We start from the raw sequence: 15,434 nt of genomic DNA, 5'->3' as shown, positions 1-15,434 counted from the left end.
AGCAGGAAAACAGGTCACTTTAAAACTTCTCTCCATTATAAGGTCGTGGGGGAGTTTTTAAAAATTTTTTTGACAGAGAAAGAACGAGAACAAGCAGGGTAGGGGCAGAGAGAGGGAGACACAGAATCCGAAGCAGGCTCTGAGCTGTCAGCACAGAGCCCGATGCAGGGCTCAAACCCACAAACAGTGAGATCGTGACCTGAGCCAAAGTTGGACGTTCAACCGACTGAGCCACCCAGGTGCCCCGGTCGTGGGGAATTTAATGATGTAGATTTATTTCCTTGGGGGGAGGAGTTTGGATCAAGATAATTTAAAATGTAGATACTTCTATTTTTAACTGGATGGATTTTTAGTCTGTGAGGTAAATTTTTCCCATGATTGTTAGTACAAACTCTGCTTGATCCAAACATCAGTTTTGGCAAATGGTGAATTTTTTCATGGTTCCTGTTGCTTTCTACTCTTCGATTTTTACTTTCCAATGAAAGTATCTGACAACAGTCACAATCGGACTGGGAGGGCCGTATCTGACATGCTTCTTACAGGGACTGTAGTACCTGCAAATCTGTTTTCTACTTTACTGTTGGAGATAAAAATCTGCCAAAGGTCATAACTATAAGAATGAAAATTACTCAGAAGATGAATAAAATGTCAGAACCTTTCTTTCCTTATAATACTGGGGAAAGTCCATTAAACACCAACCATTTCAATTAATGTCCTGAGAATTCTTGGCAGCCAAGGAATACTTTCTAAGTAAATATGGTTTGGTTCCAAAAGGAATGTGCCAGAAAGGTTCTTTGGACCCTAAGGAATGACTTCAAAGAACTGACAAATCACTCAGCCACACCATGAAATGAGGCCCAACCTTCCACGGGGCCACCACTCCTGTTTCTTAAGCACAAAATCAGACATCACGTTTTCTGTGCTTAATTTTCATGAGACCAAAGACACTGATTGTACAGCAAATTTCATAACCATGAAACTAGGTTTTGGAGACTTAGGCTAAAAAGAGATAATTTGCTTAATGGGACTGAAATTTGTCTTCAGAAAACTTGGGCTTCTTGAATCAGATTTGCTTTAGAAGACATCCATGCAGATTTAAGTCTAAAGCATTAAGGCTACGCCTAGGAGCAGCTAAGCTTCCACTTGCAATACAACAGCTGAATAGGCCTGTCCCAGTGGTTCTAAACCACTGAACTTTGCTCCCCTCCCCTAAGAACATCTGACAAAAGTCTGGAGACCTTTTTGATGGTCACGATTGGCATCTAGTGGGTAGAGGCTAGGGATGCTGCTGAATGTCCTACAACAGGGCAACCCCTACCCCCGAAAAGAATTATATCAGGTCCAAGTGTCAATAGTGCCAAGGTTGAGAAACCTTGGCCTGTTCTAGTCAGATTTCTCTCTGGGCAGTTTAAATATTTCTTATGATGTCTACACCATGGAGACTGGGGCTCCAGGCACACAATGTTTGTATGAGAAAAATGTTTCATCACTTGCCTAATCAAATATTGGCTTTATTTTCCAAAGCTGGGGAGGGTTGGGCTAGTGGAAATATAGTACAGTGTTGATCACTTGGCTTTCCTTTATCAATGATTAATGGAACTAAAGGGCTTGTTGGAGGTAGAAGAACAAACTTTGAAAATGACTTCACTACTATAAGCAACTCAGGTGGTCTTTCCAAGAACCACAAAAAGGAAAGCTAAAGGTGACCTAGGGTACTCACAATTTTCCAGATGAGATGGGTGAATTCACACCAAGGTGGTAGAAAAGGCAGCAGTGAGGGCTGACATCTTCATCCAGGCAAAGGCCCTTTAGTGGTGCTGAGGATGAAAAAGATGAGGACTGGGAGCTGACCCAGAGACAGGGTGGGCCCCACAAATTGGACTCTGGCTGCTCCAGCTTTTGGGATCCTCTCCAAGGGTCTGACAACAGTGATGACTCTCAGGAAGGCCCTACAGATGTTACTACAACAGCTGGGATGACTTAGGTTTCAGAAGAAATGCGTGTGTGTTCCTAACTTCCTTATTTTCTCCTGAAGACAACTAGCATTGGTGTTCCAGGTCAGAAGGCTCTGGCTTGTTCCTCCACTAATTTGCTGATCAAGAGAGGTGCTAAGGGGGGGGGGGGGGGGGGAGGATTTCTCAGAAGCTGGATAAAGATTTGAGTGGTCCATAGACTTGGATCCTCATCAATTCATTCCAACTGTAAACACTGGTGGAGAATCGGGTATTGGGAGAACTGAACACGTTTGGAAATGAAACTGTTCATCTAAAAATAATGGGAGGTGAACCAAATGGCATTTTATTCTTCCCTAAAGTGGCTGTCTCTGACCTCAGCCATGGATGAGATTACTGATGTTCTGGGTTTTTAATCCTGGTCTTTGGAGTTTGGAAATTACCTAATTAAGTGAGTTGAGGGGGCTGGCATTTTTGCTTTTCCAGCCTCTTAACTTCCTGTTTGTGGCCACATCCCACCCATGTCGTAAAGGCTTTGTGGCTCCCAGTGTGGAAAGAGCCCTAGGATCATCTAGTGCTAGTCCAATCCCTCTCATTTTTCAGGAGAGGAAGTCAAGCTAAGAGAGGCCATGTGATCTGCCCAAGGTCATACAGCTAGTCAGCAACTGAACTGGATCAACATCCCTAATCTCATTAGGGAGGGGACAGTGGGAGAATGGCCAACTTTAATGTGAAGTCAGGGTGTGACCTGGTTTCGGAGTGCTACTGACTTCCCTTACATTATTTACACCCATAAGCAAAGCTGGAGGAAGGAAAGGGCTTTGCCTGGGTCCTTTAATCTCTGGTTTCTGTATTTTGACATATGATTCTAATGACCCATACCATTTTACTTACATGTTAGTAATTTAAAGGCCTTACCTTTGGCTCTATAAATTTCACTTGTACATAGATTTCCGGGAAGAAAAATACATCTTCACTCAAAAGCAATTTGGGTTAAGCTTTAACCATGTAACCAGTCCTCACCCGTAATGGGAATGCTAATAAAGCATTGCCTGCCTCGGTCATAGGACACTTCACTTCTACATTTGGCTTTGCCTCTGTGATCTGGGGTCTCCTCTGACCCTGTGATTTCACATCCATGAAATAATTTCCCTTACCTCTAGCTTCTCGGGTATTGAGGATTTCACTTGGGTCTGTGAGCAGTCTTTCGAACCATAGGAGACTTCCTTTGTGTTGCCTTTTAAAGAAAATGGAAGTCTTTTAGATACACAAACTGCTGTAGAGAATGCAGATACCTTGGTCCCATGGAGTGGCTATGCCTGCATCCTTCCACCACAGTGGTGGTCTCTCTTGGGGGGTCTCCTGTGGCCTCTGGGCTGCAGAGAGCTCTCAGGGTTTACTGGTTCCCAATTAGTTTTTACAGTGGATTTTTAAGTTCTTACTGTTTCCCCCTGCGGCCTGGGGCTGATGGCTTCCTCTGAGCTCTGACTGTGACTCAGGCTAGCAGCCAGATTCTCTAATCCCTCTCACAGAAAGGTCAGTGCCCTCCTGGGCCAACTCACGCAGGGCCCCCACCAGCACCCTCCCTCAGTCCCCACCAGGGCATAGGGCCTGTGCTCACAGCTCACCAAGTTTCTTTTCTGGTACTTGAATAGATCGCTTTTATACTTTTGAGCTTAGGTAAATTTTTTCCATTGTATTTTAAAAGTACTTTATCCAGTTTTGGAAAGAGGATTTTTGCATGTTTCCACAGTCTACTTAAAATCCCTATAGTCCCCAAAATCTAGGGTTCCCACATCACTTGGATTTTCAGGGTGAGACAGCCAGTTTCCCAGGTAGGAGTGCTTTCTAGGCCACTCTCCACCTCAAGTAAACCAAATGACCTAGAAGTTCCCTTTTCTCATACGTTTATTTAAATACTTCCTGGCACTTGGGAAGGAAAGGCTTATTACAATGTCATCTGTAATCTTCCATCTTGTTTGGCAGAGCAAACAGAGCTCCTTTTAGCTGATGAGAACGCTGATTCCAGAATGTCCTGGCGTCTTCCAAGGGTGTCCAGATCCCAGGCTCCTGTGGTGGTGCTCACTGATAAGCAAGAGGTGGCAAGACCTTTGACCTGGAGATGCCATCAACCTGCCCAAACTGGGAACCTTCACTGTTGCCTCTCCTCAGTCTCCCCTCAAAACTGAGTGGCTCAAAGGAACTCAGTTTTACAGGCTTCTTAACAGCCTTCCAAATTCTGCGTGCAAAACCCGTAGGTCAAGGGAATGGTCCTCAGTCCTGGGGGCAGCCAGAGCCGCCCTGTCACTCACCCCAGAGTACCACGAGGATGGTACCATTTTCAATGAGCGCAAGACGTGACAAAGATTGAAAAGCACCTCACCGAGTAAACCTCGGAAGCGTTCCAGTCTTTTCTCCAAATGACTGAGTAAAATCAAAGCTTCCTCCAAGCCTGCGTCCCGTTATCTTTACAAAGCTTTATTGAAACCTGTACGTCAAGGTGACAATAATTCAGTGTTTGGAAAGCAGTAACAACAAAAAAAGGTATCCCAGACTCAGGTTTACCAAATAAATACTGGCAACCAGGGAGCTTGTTCCTCCGTCTCCCAGCAAGAACACAGGGCAGAACCATAGCTTCTGCTGACTTGAGGACAGGAACCTGCACTAATGGGCACGTCTGCAGCATCTCCCCGGAAACCACGCCGAGTGTGAAGAGGTTTGCTTTGGTCCAAAGAATGTCTTCTCGACATGAATTTAGAAGGCTGCTGTCAAGTTCTAAGTTCCTCCCAGAATAAACGACAGCAACTGCTACAGCCTTCGTTGCTAAGTAAAGACAGAGGTCCTGAGTAAGTTGGCATAGGGTAGGGTGCTCCTCCCAAGTTTTCATGGTAATACTGTCCCCTCATTGCGATTAGAGTAAAAAGCTGGACAACCTTCCAGCTAACAGTGGTCAGTCCATAGGATCATCCAGCTTAATGGAGAAATCCGGCAGCAGTTTTCAAAGTCTGTTCTAAGAACAGATTATTGCTGAATACAGTTCGCATGATCTATATTCTAGTTGGGGTGATTTAAAAATTGCCCTAAGGCCAGAGACTCAGCCACCTCTGGTTTAAAACAAAAATACTTAGTGCACAAAAGCAGAAGAAACAATTGTACAACTTCATCTGGAAATCAGACAGGTTCTAATTTCTACAGAAATTATATCTTCCTGGAGCAGAGAACAGGCGACCATCTATTGCTTTGATTTCAGAGGACAGGTACCTGCTGTTGCCTCCACAGCCAGGCCTCAACAGGGACAAACTGATGGTCTTAAAAATGCCCATATGATTAGAAATTTTGCGTGGCCTCAGACCCTGCTTCTTAGATTTTCCAAGCAGAGTGGCTAGTGTTCATTTCTGGCTGAAGAAGAATCTCCACGACCAGTTCAGAACTGCACCTGTCCTCATGCACTGTGGTGTGGGGGCAGCAGACCCTCTGCTTTCCCTCACTGTCCTCGGCCTCGGTGAGCCCCAAGGCTCACAGCCGCAGGGTGCCAAGAGGACTGTTATAGACCGAGGCGCTTTGGGAGCTGCCATGCCTGGAACAAACCTTCAAGCAGGACTACGGTGGGGATGAAATGTCTTATAAAGAGTGTGAAATGAGAAATTTACAGTCCGTTCCCTCTAGTGGAAAGCATGCACGCGTGGAGCCTGGTGGTGCACACTGTTCCCTGGAGCCCACCGCTGGCTCCCAGCTCTTCATATGGGCTTGTATAGCAAGGTGGTGACATACTTTTTCTTGTACCGGTGGGTCGCGCTGAGCACCATCACTCCATCCTGAGGAAGAGGGTGGAAATGATCAAAGGTGGTACCAAGTCAAGAGCTCAAACTTTAGTGTGTGTGTGTGAAGCATCAAGAGGGCTTAATAAAAACACTCTTGTTCTGCCTTCAGAACCCGAGCCTGTGGATCTGCACCAGGCCCCAGGAGCTGCCCTTTAGATAAGCACTCCAAGTAATTCTGTTGCTAGGGGGCCTCACAGCACACTTTGAGAACCACAGCTCTACCAGCAACAGAAGTGTCATTACCTTGATAGAGAGTGCATAAAGGTGGTTCAACATGACGTGGTTGGGCTCGGGGAGCAAAGCTGGATCACACTGTTGGAGAAACAAAAGCAGACATGAGCATTTAGGACTTGGAAATCAAGAAGATTCTCCCTTTATTTCACAGCACCAGGTATCAATGGAAAGGAGGCAGGCTCTCATGCCCCTTTCTGCTTAAGTTGGGTAGTGAAAGACTGATCTGACAGGTGAGGTGAGGGGGTCATGCTTTATGGTCTAAGGGGAGCTCCCTGCATGCCTGTTGGATGCACTGGTGTGTGTCTCCAGTCAGGCTTTACCTTGGCCTCTAGTGGGCCACAGCTATCTTCTTATTGAAAGAGAAGAAGAGAGAGCCATCCAATGAATACACTTTTAGAGAGACCGGGAAGATAAATCTATACTAAACATTCCCGAGCAGTGGGCTGCAAACTCATGTCTGTAGGATTCAGAAAGCATGAAGAATGAAATGGATAACTGTGGGGGGACGGAGGGGAGGCCACCCGGTGCCTGGGAAACCATGTCCCAGGGCAAACCACAACCGCTGCACGAGACTCCTGCACACGGATGCTTTTGGCTCTTCATCGTGGCACACGTGTACCCGCTTGTATGTGGAGTCCACAAGCAGCATGGCTGCTTTATCACCTCATAAACATGGGACTTTCAGGGGGTGGCTTGGACAAAGCACAAGAACACTCAGATTCCCAAGAATTAGGGCTGTGCTGCCCATGTTTAGTGAAACGGAATGGAAAATTAACAAGGTAATAATGGGGTGCTCTTCAGGATCCTAGAGGACACATACTTCTTTTTACGAATAATATCAATTTCCCAGAGAAAATGTGTGTCAGCCAGATCTCCCAAGTTTTAATCCGAGAGCACTGACATTTCTGAAAACAATTTGGTGATTAAGAGTAGATACTGAAGTCTGGGGGCCAGAGGAGGAGTTCCACTAAGTAGCTTACCGACAAGGAATGGTTATAGATTTCTCGTCATGTTTCACAAGGAATGGGGCTTAGGTTGAGGCAAGAGTGAAGCACTGGGAAAACAAGTTCAGAAAGGCTTTGTGCAACGGGAGAGCAGCACTCTGTTCCAGCACTCTGGAACATCTCACTGGTAGCCCATTCCCACATCAGAGGGGGACCCTGGCAGTTAACACCAACGGGCAACACTGAAACCTTTTTCCCAACCGCTTCCGAGAGGCAGTTGGAAAGGGGAGCAGCACAACAGGACGGTGGAGGATGGTCTGGACAGACACCTGTGTACTCACAGAAATCCCCGTGTCCTTGTTCAGGATGACCTGGAGCAGATGTGGAGGGAGAATGGGTGGTGCCTTAAACCGTTCTTCTGGTTTTGAGACATAGGGTTCCTGATGGTAGGGTCCTGGTGGGGAGCTGGACAGCTCTGTCGGGAGATGGTGACAGGACATTTACTTTGAAAATTATGAGGTCTAGGAGCAGTCTCACTGAATTTATGGCACCGTTCAGTTTTCCTCGTCCCCTCAACACAGATTTATATTCCCTTGAAGAATATATATAGGCCCCAACGGTGAAGAGTAGAGGCAATGAGAAAACTCTTCTGGAATTTGGGTGACTGGCATAAAATTCAGCATGAACTCAGATGCCCTGGCAGCAGATAGCGGTGGTGGCAAAGCTGGTGATTCTGGGTCAGACTAACAAGGAAGCTGCTCTCAGTAACCTAACCTGACATGCCCTGCAGAACAATGCTGCTCGCCTTGGGCTGGGCTGGCAAATACCACAAAGACGCTCAGGGCTTCAAGCGAGGCTTAAGCAGCTAAGCCCAAGGTCTGAGCACCACCAGCCAGAATAAAATGGAAGATAGTGCAGCCTGTTTATAGACACAGTGGTGAAAACAAGTTATCTGAGGCATTGGCACATTTCAAAACTAAAACCAAAAATAAAAAATTGATAAATCTAATCTTTACAGGCTCTTTGACTCCACCACTCTCAGGTTCCTTTCAAATGCTTGCTTGTCTTGATTATACAGATATTAAGAAGCTTCTGGAGGGGCGCCTGGGTGGCTCAGTTGGTTTAGCGTCCAACTTCGGCTCAGGTCATGATCTCACGGTCCGTGAGTTCGAGCCCCGCATCGGGCTCTGTGCTGACAGCTCAGAGCCTGGAGCCTGCTTCAGATTCTGTGTCTCCCTCTCTCTCTGACCCTCCCCCATTCACGCTCTCTGTCTCAAAAAATAAATAAACATTAAAAAAAAAAAATTTTTTTTTAAAAAGAAGCTTCTGGAAGTGCAGCATTTCATAAGGTCAGAGGTAGCTCACTTAGTGATGTCTGACCAGATGGAAAGGACTGAGCTGTTGTCAAAGGACACGTAGGATGGGTCCTGGCCACCCAATCCTTGGGCGGAAGATTAAACCTGATGTGCCCCCGCTCTGCCAATTCCCTCAACATCACTTTCTAGGGTACAGGCTCACTTCGTATGCCCCAACCATGTGACAGCAGGAAATGGAGAAAAACAAGCGTAGAAAACTGAGCCAGTAGGAGTAAATACATATTTTAAGAAAATGAGTATCTAAATATGAGGTCTATGGAGAGCCTGATGTTGGTTTACCAACAGTTAGGGGCCAGTTTTCTTTCCCCAGGTGGTCTATGCTGCAGAAACTTGACTAAAAGCTTTGGTATGTGGCCTAAAGTTACATTTATCAGTAAGTGGGGGATACTCGGGCATTTTCTCCATTCTCCTATTCCCACCTATCTGACAAAGAAATAAATGGCTTCTCTAAAAGATTTGTTAGCTATCCAGAAAGAAGAACACTATTTTGGGATTTCCAACTCCTGCTCAACAAGCTGGCTTTTCAGCCACAGCAAGCCCGCCATGGTCAATTTACCACTGCGGTTTCTGAGCTGATAAGAGTAAGAGATCATGGGGGCAGAAGCTCCAGGCCCAGCCAGCTGACAATGAAGAATCATCCTGCAAACTGCACGGAACCTGTCTTCTTAGACTATCAGGTCCCATCCTGGACATCTTTTCACTGCCTCCCACAGGGGTCCAAGGAATTGTTTACACTCCTGCAAAAAGGGGCAGTGGAGTTGGCACTGATGCCTTAGATTACAAAACATCACTGCCCCTGAATTGTATGTATTACGTTGCTTCCTGTGGGTTTGGATGAAAAGCAATTAATTGAAAGCTTGAGGCCTGGCTGACTCTTGCAAAGTTCTTTAAGGATGGTACCGAGCAGGTTGTGCAGTTAGCCGGTTTCCTGTGGTTAGCCTCTTTCTCCCCACAAAGGGATTCTGGCAAGGTGCTAATATGCCATATAAGTGACGGCCCAGATCACTGAAGTGTCCATTTATCACCTGTCAGGCTGAGACTCTCCTGACAGGGTCGTCAGGAGGCAGGGAGCTGGCAGGCTCCCCCCGAGCTGGCTCATCACTGACCCAGTACAACTTCCCAGGGCCTCTTGGCCCTGCCCCTGGCACGAGATCAAGCTCTGGTTCTGCTTCCACCATCTGCTCTCTGTGGCTAAGCAGGCCTACTGAATACTGGAGATGACCAAAAAAATGCCTTACAGCTCCCTTGGGGCTAGATTTCAACAACCTGACCTGACAGAGTTAGGAATCACTTTTGTGGCTCTTTAGGGAGCTACAAACATCCACATGACAGGGCAGCTCAAGCTCAAGAGTGAGAGGCAAGAGAAACAGGACTATTTCTAGACTGCACAGCCCCACCTGCACACATGTGGTATAAAGTAACTGTGTTCATACCAGACACATCGGAGCACTTTTGGGAATCCACCATTAAAGCATCAAATACTTCAAAGTCAGTTTTCTTCACTTGAATGATGTTGTTAACTGTGCCAAGCTGGCTGGTTACTATTGGCTGGGAAGAGACAGACAGGCAGAAATCATAACGTGGAAGGTCTCTGGAGTTATTCTTTAGAGGATTTAGAATTCCTGGCTGGAAGGTCTCATCTCCTGGCTGGCCAACCTGCTCATCTCCATCAAGTTTGCCCATAAGTCTGACAATTAACACTGCCATCTAGCTAAGCCACACACAGCGACTTTTACCAGCAGGACAAGGAGACCTGGCAACAATTGGTAGAGGAAAGTGAGCTGTTAGGATTGTGAAGGCAGTCAGAGGACCAAGGGCAGGAGGAAGAGTACCTCAGAAGGGTCATGTGTCCACTGACCATCCACAAAGAACTTGTACTGATGCTCTCCTTCAGGCAGGTCCAGGATGGCTACAAAGTTATTGTGGCTACAACGAAAAAGGAAGCAGAGGATTTCAGCTGGGTGAGCTGCCCACTTAAGCTTACTTACAAAACTGGCCATGGGACGAAACCAAACCTTTGTGTGTAAAGAGTTTAGCTGCAAAAGAATAAACATTTTTAACCACTGTAGGCAATTCAGTATAATGACCTCAATCTAGAAAAGCCGTAAGAAAGCAGCATTGCAAGAGGTTTCCTTAAGGACTCACTTTGGTCAAATGCCAGGAATCCACATTCCTACCATCAAAAGGTCAACAAACAGGCATTTGTCCTTTTCAACTTGCCCGCAAAATACCACTTGGCATCTGGGAGGCCAAAGAGGACAGCAACTCAAGATAAACTGCATGCTGCCGAGTTTTACTGTCAGTCTGCCTTGGGCAGGAGACGGGATCAGTTTCCCAAGAACCACAAACAGGTCTCTAAAGAAGCTTGCTTAACGTCTAAAACAAGGTTCCAGGAAAGCTTTTTGCTTGAAATGACTCTAACTGTGCTGAGTGTCCCCCTCCTATACCCACATTACCAGCGGAAAAGCAGGCAGCCTGTGACCGTGATCAGGCCACACCCAGCAGGGCACAATTTCTCCTTTTGTTTCATCAAGAGTACTCACTAGTGAAGATGGTTTTTCACTGACTATTTGAGACAGAAGTCAGTGCTAGGATTCCTGATCAAGGGTTTTACCATGGTCTTGCTAATGATGCCTAAATAACAGGTACCTTCCAAACAAAGGCAATACAAAGAGTGTCAAAGTTTAGAAGGAACTTCAGAGATTTTCTGTCTAATGTTCCCTTCTTATAGTCAGGAACACTGAGGCTCAGGTGTTACCAACAGGTTAGCTTAGTCAACATGGACCCAAATTCTGGGCTTGAAGATTCCCAGCCCAGTGCTCTCTCTCCACTGCACTAGAAATAGATTTCTCATTCTGAGGAAGAAGTCTTGCCTAAGCAAACCTATCTGAAGTCAAAGATGTCTGTGAGATACTCATAACTGAGAAGTGTTTTCTCCTAAGTGTGCTCTAAACCTAGAGTCTAACTGGGTATGAGATTTGAACCCTGTGAATCATTAAGCAAGATTATTTTCCATTCAGCATCCATTTTATAAAAACATCCTTTTCTATTCCTCTGCAGAAACCAGTTAGAAACCAGAGTATCTATCCCTGGATTAAGACAAATATGTGAATATTGCCCAGGCAATTACCTTCTCGTGAGGGGAAGTTTACTCCAGTTGTTGAAGGACCCGGATAAGTAAACTTCCTTTCCGCCTCCCGTCCATCGAAATACTGTTGGCCGAGCCTGGGCAGGGGCTTTATCATTCACTTCCAGATCATGCTGCCAAGCCAGGAATTCTTCCTTCTCTGGAGCCTAGAAAGGGAAGTTTACTCAGGGACAGGAAGCCATCAGTGGGCTCCCTGCAACACACAGTTACCCTGTCTAGTCTTCTAAAAAAGAGGCAGTGATGACTACTTAGGTTCATTTTCAAACTCATTAACTAACAGCTCTGCCTTGGTTTCCCCACTGCAAGATTAAAATAACAAAAACAACTATTTCTTAAGGTTGTTGTGAAAGACTGAGACAGTCCGTGTAAAATGCTCTGCATTAATGTCTGACATGTAGTAAGTACTTAATAATTACAAGCTGTTAATACTGTTTTTAAAGAGATCTACATCAAAATTTTAGGAGAAACTACAGAACTCACTTGGAAGCGGGTACAATGAATTCAAGACTAGCTTGACAAATGTCATTTTCTTCCCTGAATTAACAAGATTCGAAGTATGTGAAAATTTATTAGAGACAATTCCAGAGCTGTCAACTTGAAGCTCACAAATCCAGATTCTAAGGGAAAAAATATTCACAAAGTGCTATCCAGGCACCGGGGAGAAAAAGGTAAGACAAAGACTGACCCTCCTTATGGCAAACAATAACTTCAGGCACGGGAAGTAATGTATAACTGAGGTATTCCAAAATAAGGGAGAAATAAACACAGCCAACTCTGGTTGAAATATATGTGGTTTTAGATCCTTTTACACATTTCCTAGTCAGAAGCCAAAGACATTAAAAGAGCAGGAGTTCCAGGCTGGGAGAGACCTTTAAAGGTGTCATTGAGCAGGGGCACCTGGATGGCTCAGTTGGTTGAGCGTCCAACTTTGGCTCAGGCTCTACGATCTCATGGTTTGTGGGTTCAAGCCCTGTGTTGGGCTCTGTGCTGACAGCTCAGAGTCTGCTTAGGATTCTCGCTCTCTCTCTCTCAGTCCCTCCTCGACTTGCACTTTCTCTCAAAAAAAAAAAAAAAAAAAAAAAAGGCGCCGTAATTTCTTTAAAAAAAACAAAAGGTGCCATTGAGCAAGTTTCTAATATCTTCATTTCGAATACTGACTGGAGCTTATCTTAAATGAGCCTGCATTCTTTAAGATTTAACAAGATCTAAAGATTAAAGAATAACAGACTGGAAAATCACTTGCCAATGAGGAAGTGATAACCACGGCCAAAATGGTGAACTAGTGTACTAAAATAATCCATGACTTTTTTAGGGGTCTAGGGCATTCAATTCAGTGTCTCTGCTACATCATCTCAGTAACGTCTCAGGAAATGATAATGGACACTATTTAAAATCATTCTCCACAGATCCTCTGTATTCTAAATATTTCTTATAGGAGCTTTGCAGCAGCAGCAGAACCACAAGTTACTCCTTGAAGAAAGGAGTTTGGTTCTTGTGGTGTCTTAAACAGCCGTCCTTGGGCCGCGATGATTTCTGGGGGAAGGGTTGTCAAGTCTTTGGAGAACCAGGATTTCAAAGTTCACTTTGCACACAGCTCCTCGGGAATGCACAATTTCAGAAAGCAAGTGCAAATCACAGGACTTAACGCCCAGGAAGAGCAGGCTCTTTCGAGTTGGACTCAAAGTCAAGATCCAAGTGAGGATTTAAAATAATGTGATCAGGGGCGCCTGGGTGGCTCAGTCGGTTGAGCGTCCGACTTCAGCTCAGGTCACGATCTCGCGGTCCGTGAGTTCGAGCCCCGCGTCGGGCTCTGCGCTGACGGCTCGGAGCCTGGAGCCTGCTTCCATTCTGTGTCTCCCTCTCTCTCTTCCCCTCCCCCGTTCATGCTCTGTCTCTCTCTGTCTCAACAATAAATTAACGTAAAAAAAAAAAATTAAAGATAAAAAATAAATAAATAAATAAAATAATGTGATCACCTAGCTCAACATCTGAGAAAAAAATATGAGTAAAGGTGGAATGAGTCACCAGGCAACTAGCCCAATGGGCAATGATGATGAATACGCAACTGGATACTACAGAGAGCATGCTGGGCCTGGGGAGACCCCATTTTTCCCAAGCCTGCTCTGCTGCCCTGTCCTTAAAGGATCCGTTCCTCCTTTTTTAGGCTATACCACATACTTTTCAGCTGCCAGAACCACTAAGTGTCCTTGGACTGGGCCCTGCAGCTGGAAACACCACACCTCATCAGGCGGTTTGCAGGAATATGGCTGAACCAGGAGTCAAAGCTCATCTTTACAGTTTTGATGAATGAAAGCAGACTACAGTTAGGATGTCCAAATGTGGTCTGCAAAAATGTCTGCTTTGGGGCACCTGGGTGGCTCAGTCAGTTGAGCGTCCGACTTCGGCTCAGGTCATGATTAACGGTTCGTGGGTTCGAGCCCCACATCAGGCTCTGTGCTGACAGCTCAAAGCCTGGAGCCTGCTTTGGATTCTGTCTCCCTCTCTCTGCTACTCCCCCTCTCACGCTCTCTCTCTCAAAAATAAACATTAAAAAATGTTTTTAAAAATGTCTGCTTTGGTCTGTTTAAAATATCATGTCATATTTTTACACGAGAGGAGAGAGAAGGTTGAGTAGCAGCTGGCTGCCCCCTTTTCAGACTGACACTTCACTCACCTACTGACCTCCAGAAGTCCAATTCCTTTTCTGAGTCTGCTCTAAGGAAGCCGGGGGAACCACAAGTTCAGGGAGAACTAAACGCCTCTGGCAACTGCAGTCAGCTGGGTAACTCTGTTTTCAGCTTGCACGTGTGCGCTGGGTTCTCTCCAAAATCGACAATAAACTGCAAAACCAGCTCCGACAAAAAGGGCCCGTCTCCGTAAAGGTGAGGAAAGATCTCTCAAGGCTGTGAAACTAATTATACCTAAGGGGAAAGCAGCGACCGGGGCTCACCTGCTGCTAGCTCAACGATCTTAATTAATTAAGAATTTGAAACGCTGTCCCAGAGCTGCTTTCTCCTTAATGATGTTAAACGAAGTTAGTTCCTCCTCCCTCGGGGTGACTTTCTCTTCGGTAATTAGACACAGGTTCCTGGACTGCGAAGAGGGCTCTTACAGGGCCATCTGGCTTTTAAGTGAATAGAATTATCTCCTCCCTCCCGCTTACGAAGTTTCTGAGAGGACGTGGCAGGGAATCTAATAGGGGGTTTCTCCCCTCAACATTAATCAAGGGGAGCCGGATTCCCCCACCCCCTCACCTTGATTTCCTCGGAGTGGAAGAGGTCGGCGTCCTCGGGGCTGTCCATCAGGATCTTGGGCCTGTCCCCGTCCTTGGCGCCCCCGGAGCTGTCCCTCCGCGGCGTCTTGTGGCCACCCTGCCGCTCCAGCGCGGCCCGCTCGCTGCTCGTGTTGCCCATGGCGGGGGTCTGCGGGGACACCGGGAAGCCGGACGCGGCCTCACTCCAGGGAAGGGGCAGGAGACTCCCGCAACTAACGGGTCACAAGGACCCTGGGGAAACAGTCGGAGCCCCGAGTACCACACCGCTCGGGAGAGGGCTCTGGGCCAGTAACCGGTTTGAGGCGTGAGGGACGGACTGGCCGTTTCACAAGCCCGCGTTACTCAGGAAGCCCGAAAATAAGCTCGACACTTTCCCAACAACTCCCCCACCTCCTGGTAACTTCCGCTTCCGGCGCGTCTGAGAGTTGGTCGCGATAGGGGGTGGGGGCGGGAGCAGCGGGCGAAGCACCTTAGGCAAACTCGACCTCACTTCCGCTTCCGGTATGGATCTGGGCGGCAGCCACACCCAAAGGAGTCTCCAGGGGCCTCGGGGCGCGCAGTCGCAGTGAGCTGCTGCGGCCGGAGTCAGGACGAGACTGCGGAAGGCCGGCAGGGGGCGTGCCAGCGCGAGGGCGGTCTGGGCCGCTTTCCCTGCTCTGGAATGAGTGATGCCATTAGCTATTTT

General features: G+C 46.7%; 2 protein-coding genes across 2 annotated transcripts in view; one reads left to right on the top strand and one right to left on the bottom strand.

Moving 5' to 3' along the window:
• Window positions 1-4,258, top strand: part of CIT (citron rho-interacting serine/threonine kinase) — a 166,409-nt gene extending 162,151 nt beyond the window's left edge. The window contains exon 49 of the mRNA XM_053206540.1: window positions 3,939-4,258. Coding sequence (XP_053062515.1) covers window positions 3,939-3,959 — 21 coding nt within the window. The 3' untranslated portion in view covers window positions 3,960-4,258. The remainder of the gene's footprint in view (window positions 1-3,938) is intronic.
• Window positions 4,259-4,409: 151 nt separating this feature from the next.
• On the bottom strand, window positions 4,410-15,186 carry PRKAB1 (protein kinase AMP-activated non-catalytic subunit beta 1). Its single transcript, XM_027043934.2, has 7 exons — window positions 14,730-15,186; window positions 11,458-11,621; window positions 10,160-10,253; window positions 9,761-9,875; window positions 7,293-7,426; window positions 6,017-6,085; window positions 4,410-5,767 (listed from the first exon to the last, which is right to left on the bottom strand). The coding sequence occupies exons 1-7, from the start codon at window positions 14,886-14,888 to the stop codon at window positions 5,690-5,692; spliced, it is 813 nt and encodes a 270-aa protein (XP_026899735.1). The 5' UTR covers window positions 14,889-15,186; the 3' UTR covers window positions 4,410-5,689.
• Between the last annotated feature and the right edge of the window lie 248 nt (window positions 15,187-15,434).

The sequence above is a fragment of the Acinonyx jubatus genome, chromosome D3, assembly GCF_027475565.1.
Source record: "Acinonyx jubatus isolate Ajub_Pintada_27869175 chromosome D3, VMU_Ajub_asm_v1.0, whole genome shotgun sequence".
Lineage (NCBI taxonomy): Eukaryota > Metazoa > Chordata > Mammalia > Carnivora > Felidae > Acinonyx > Acinonyx jubatus.
The sequence above is the reverse complement of the archived record's forward strand: the minus strand, read 5'-3'. Positions and strand labels throughout refer to the sequence as shown.

Excerpts from the sequence above, each read along its gene's own strand:
- PRKAB1 (XM_027043934.2), bottom strand. The coding sequence starts at position 14,888 with ATGGGCAACACGAGCAGCGAGCGGGCCGCGCTGGAGCGGCAGGGTGGC. Across the intron at positions 10,254-11,457 it reads AAACTTCCCCTCACGAGAAG|CCACAATAACTTTGTAGCCA; the intron begins GTAATTGCCTGG and ends TTTTCGTTGTAG. Across the intron at positions 9,876-10,159 it reads GGACACATGACCCTTCTGAG|CCAATAGTAACCAGCCAGCT; the intron begins GTACTCTTCCTC and ends GTCTCTTCCCAG.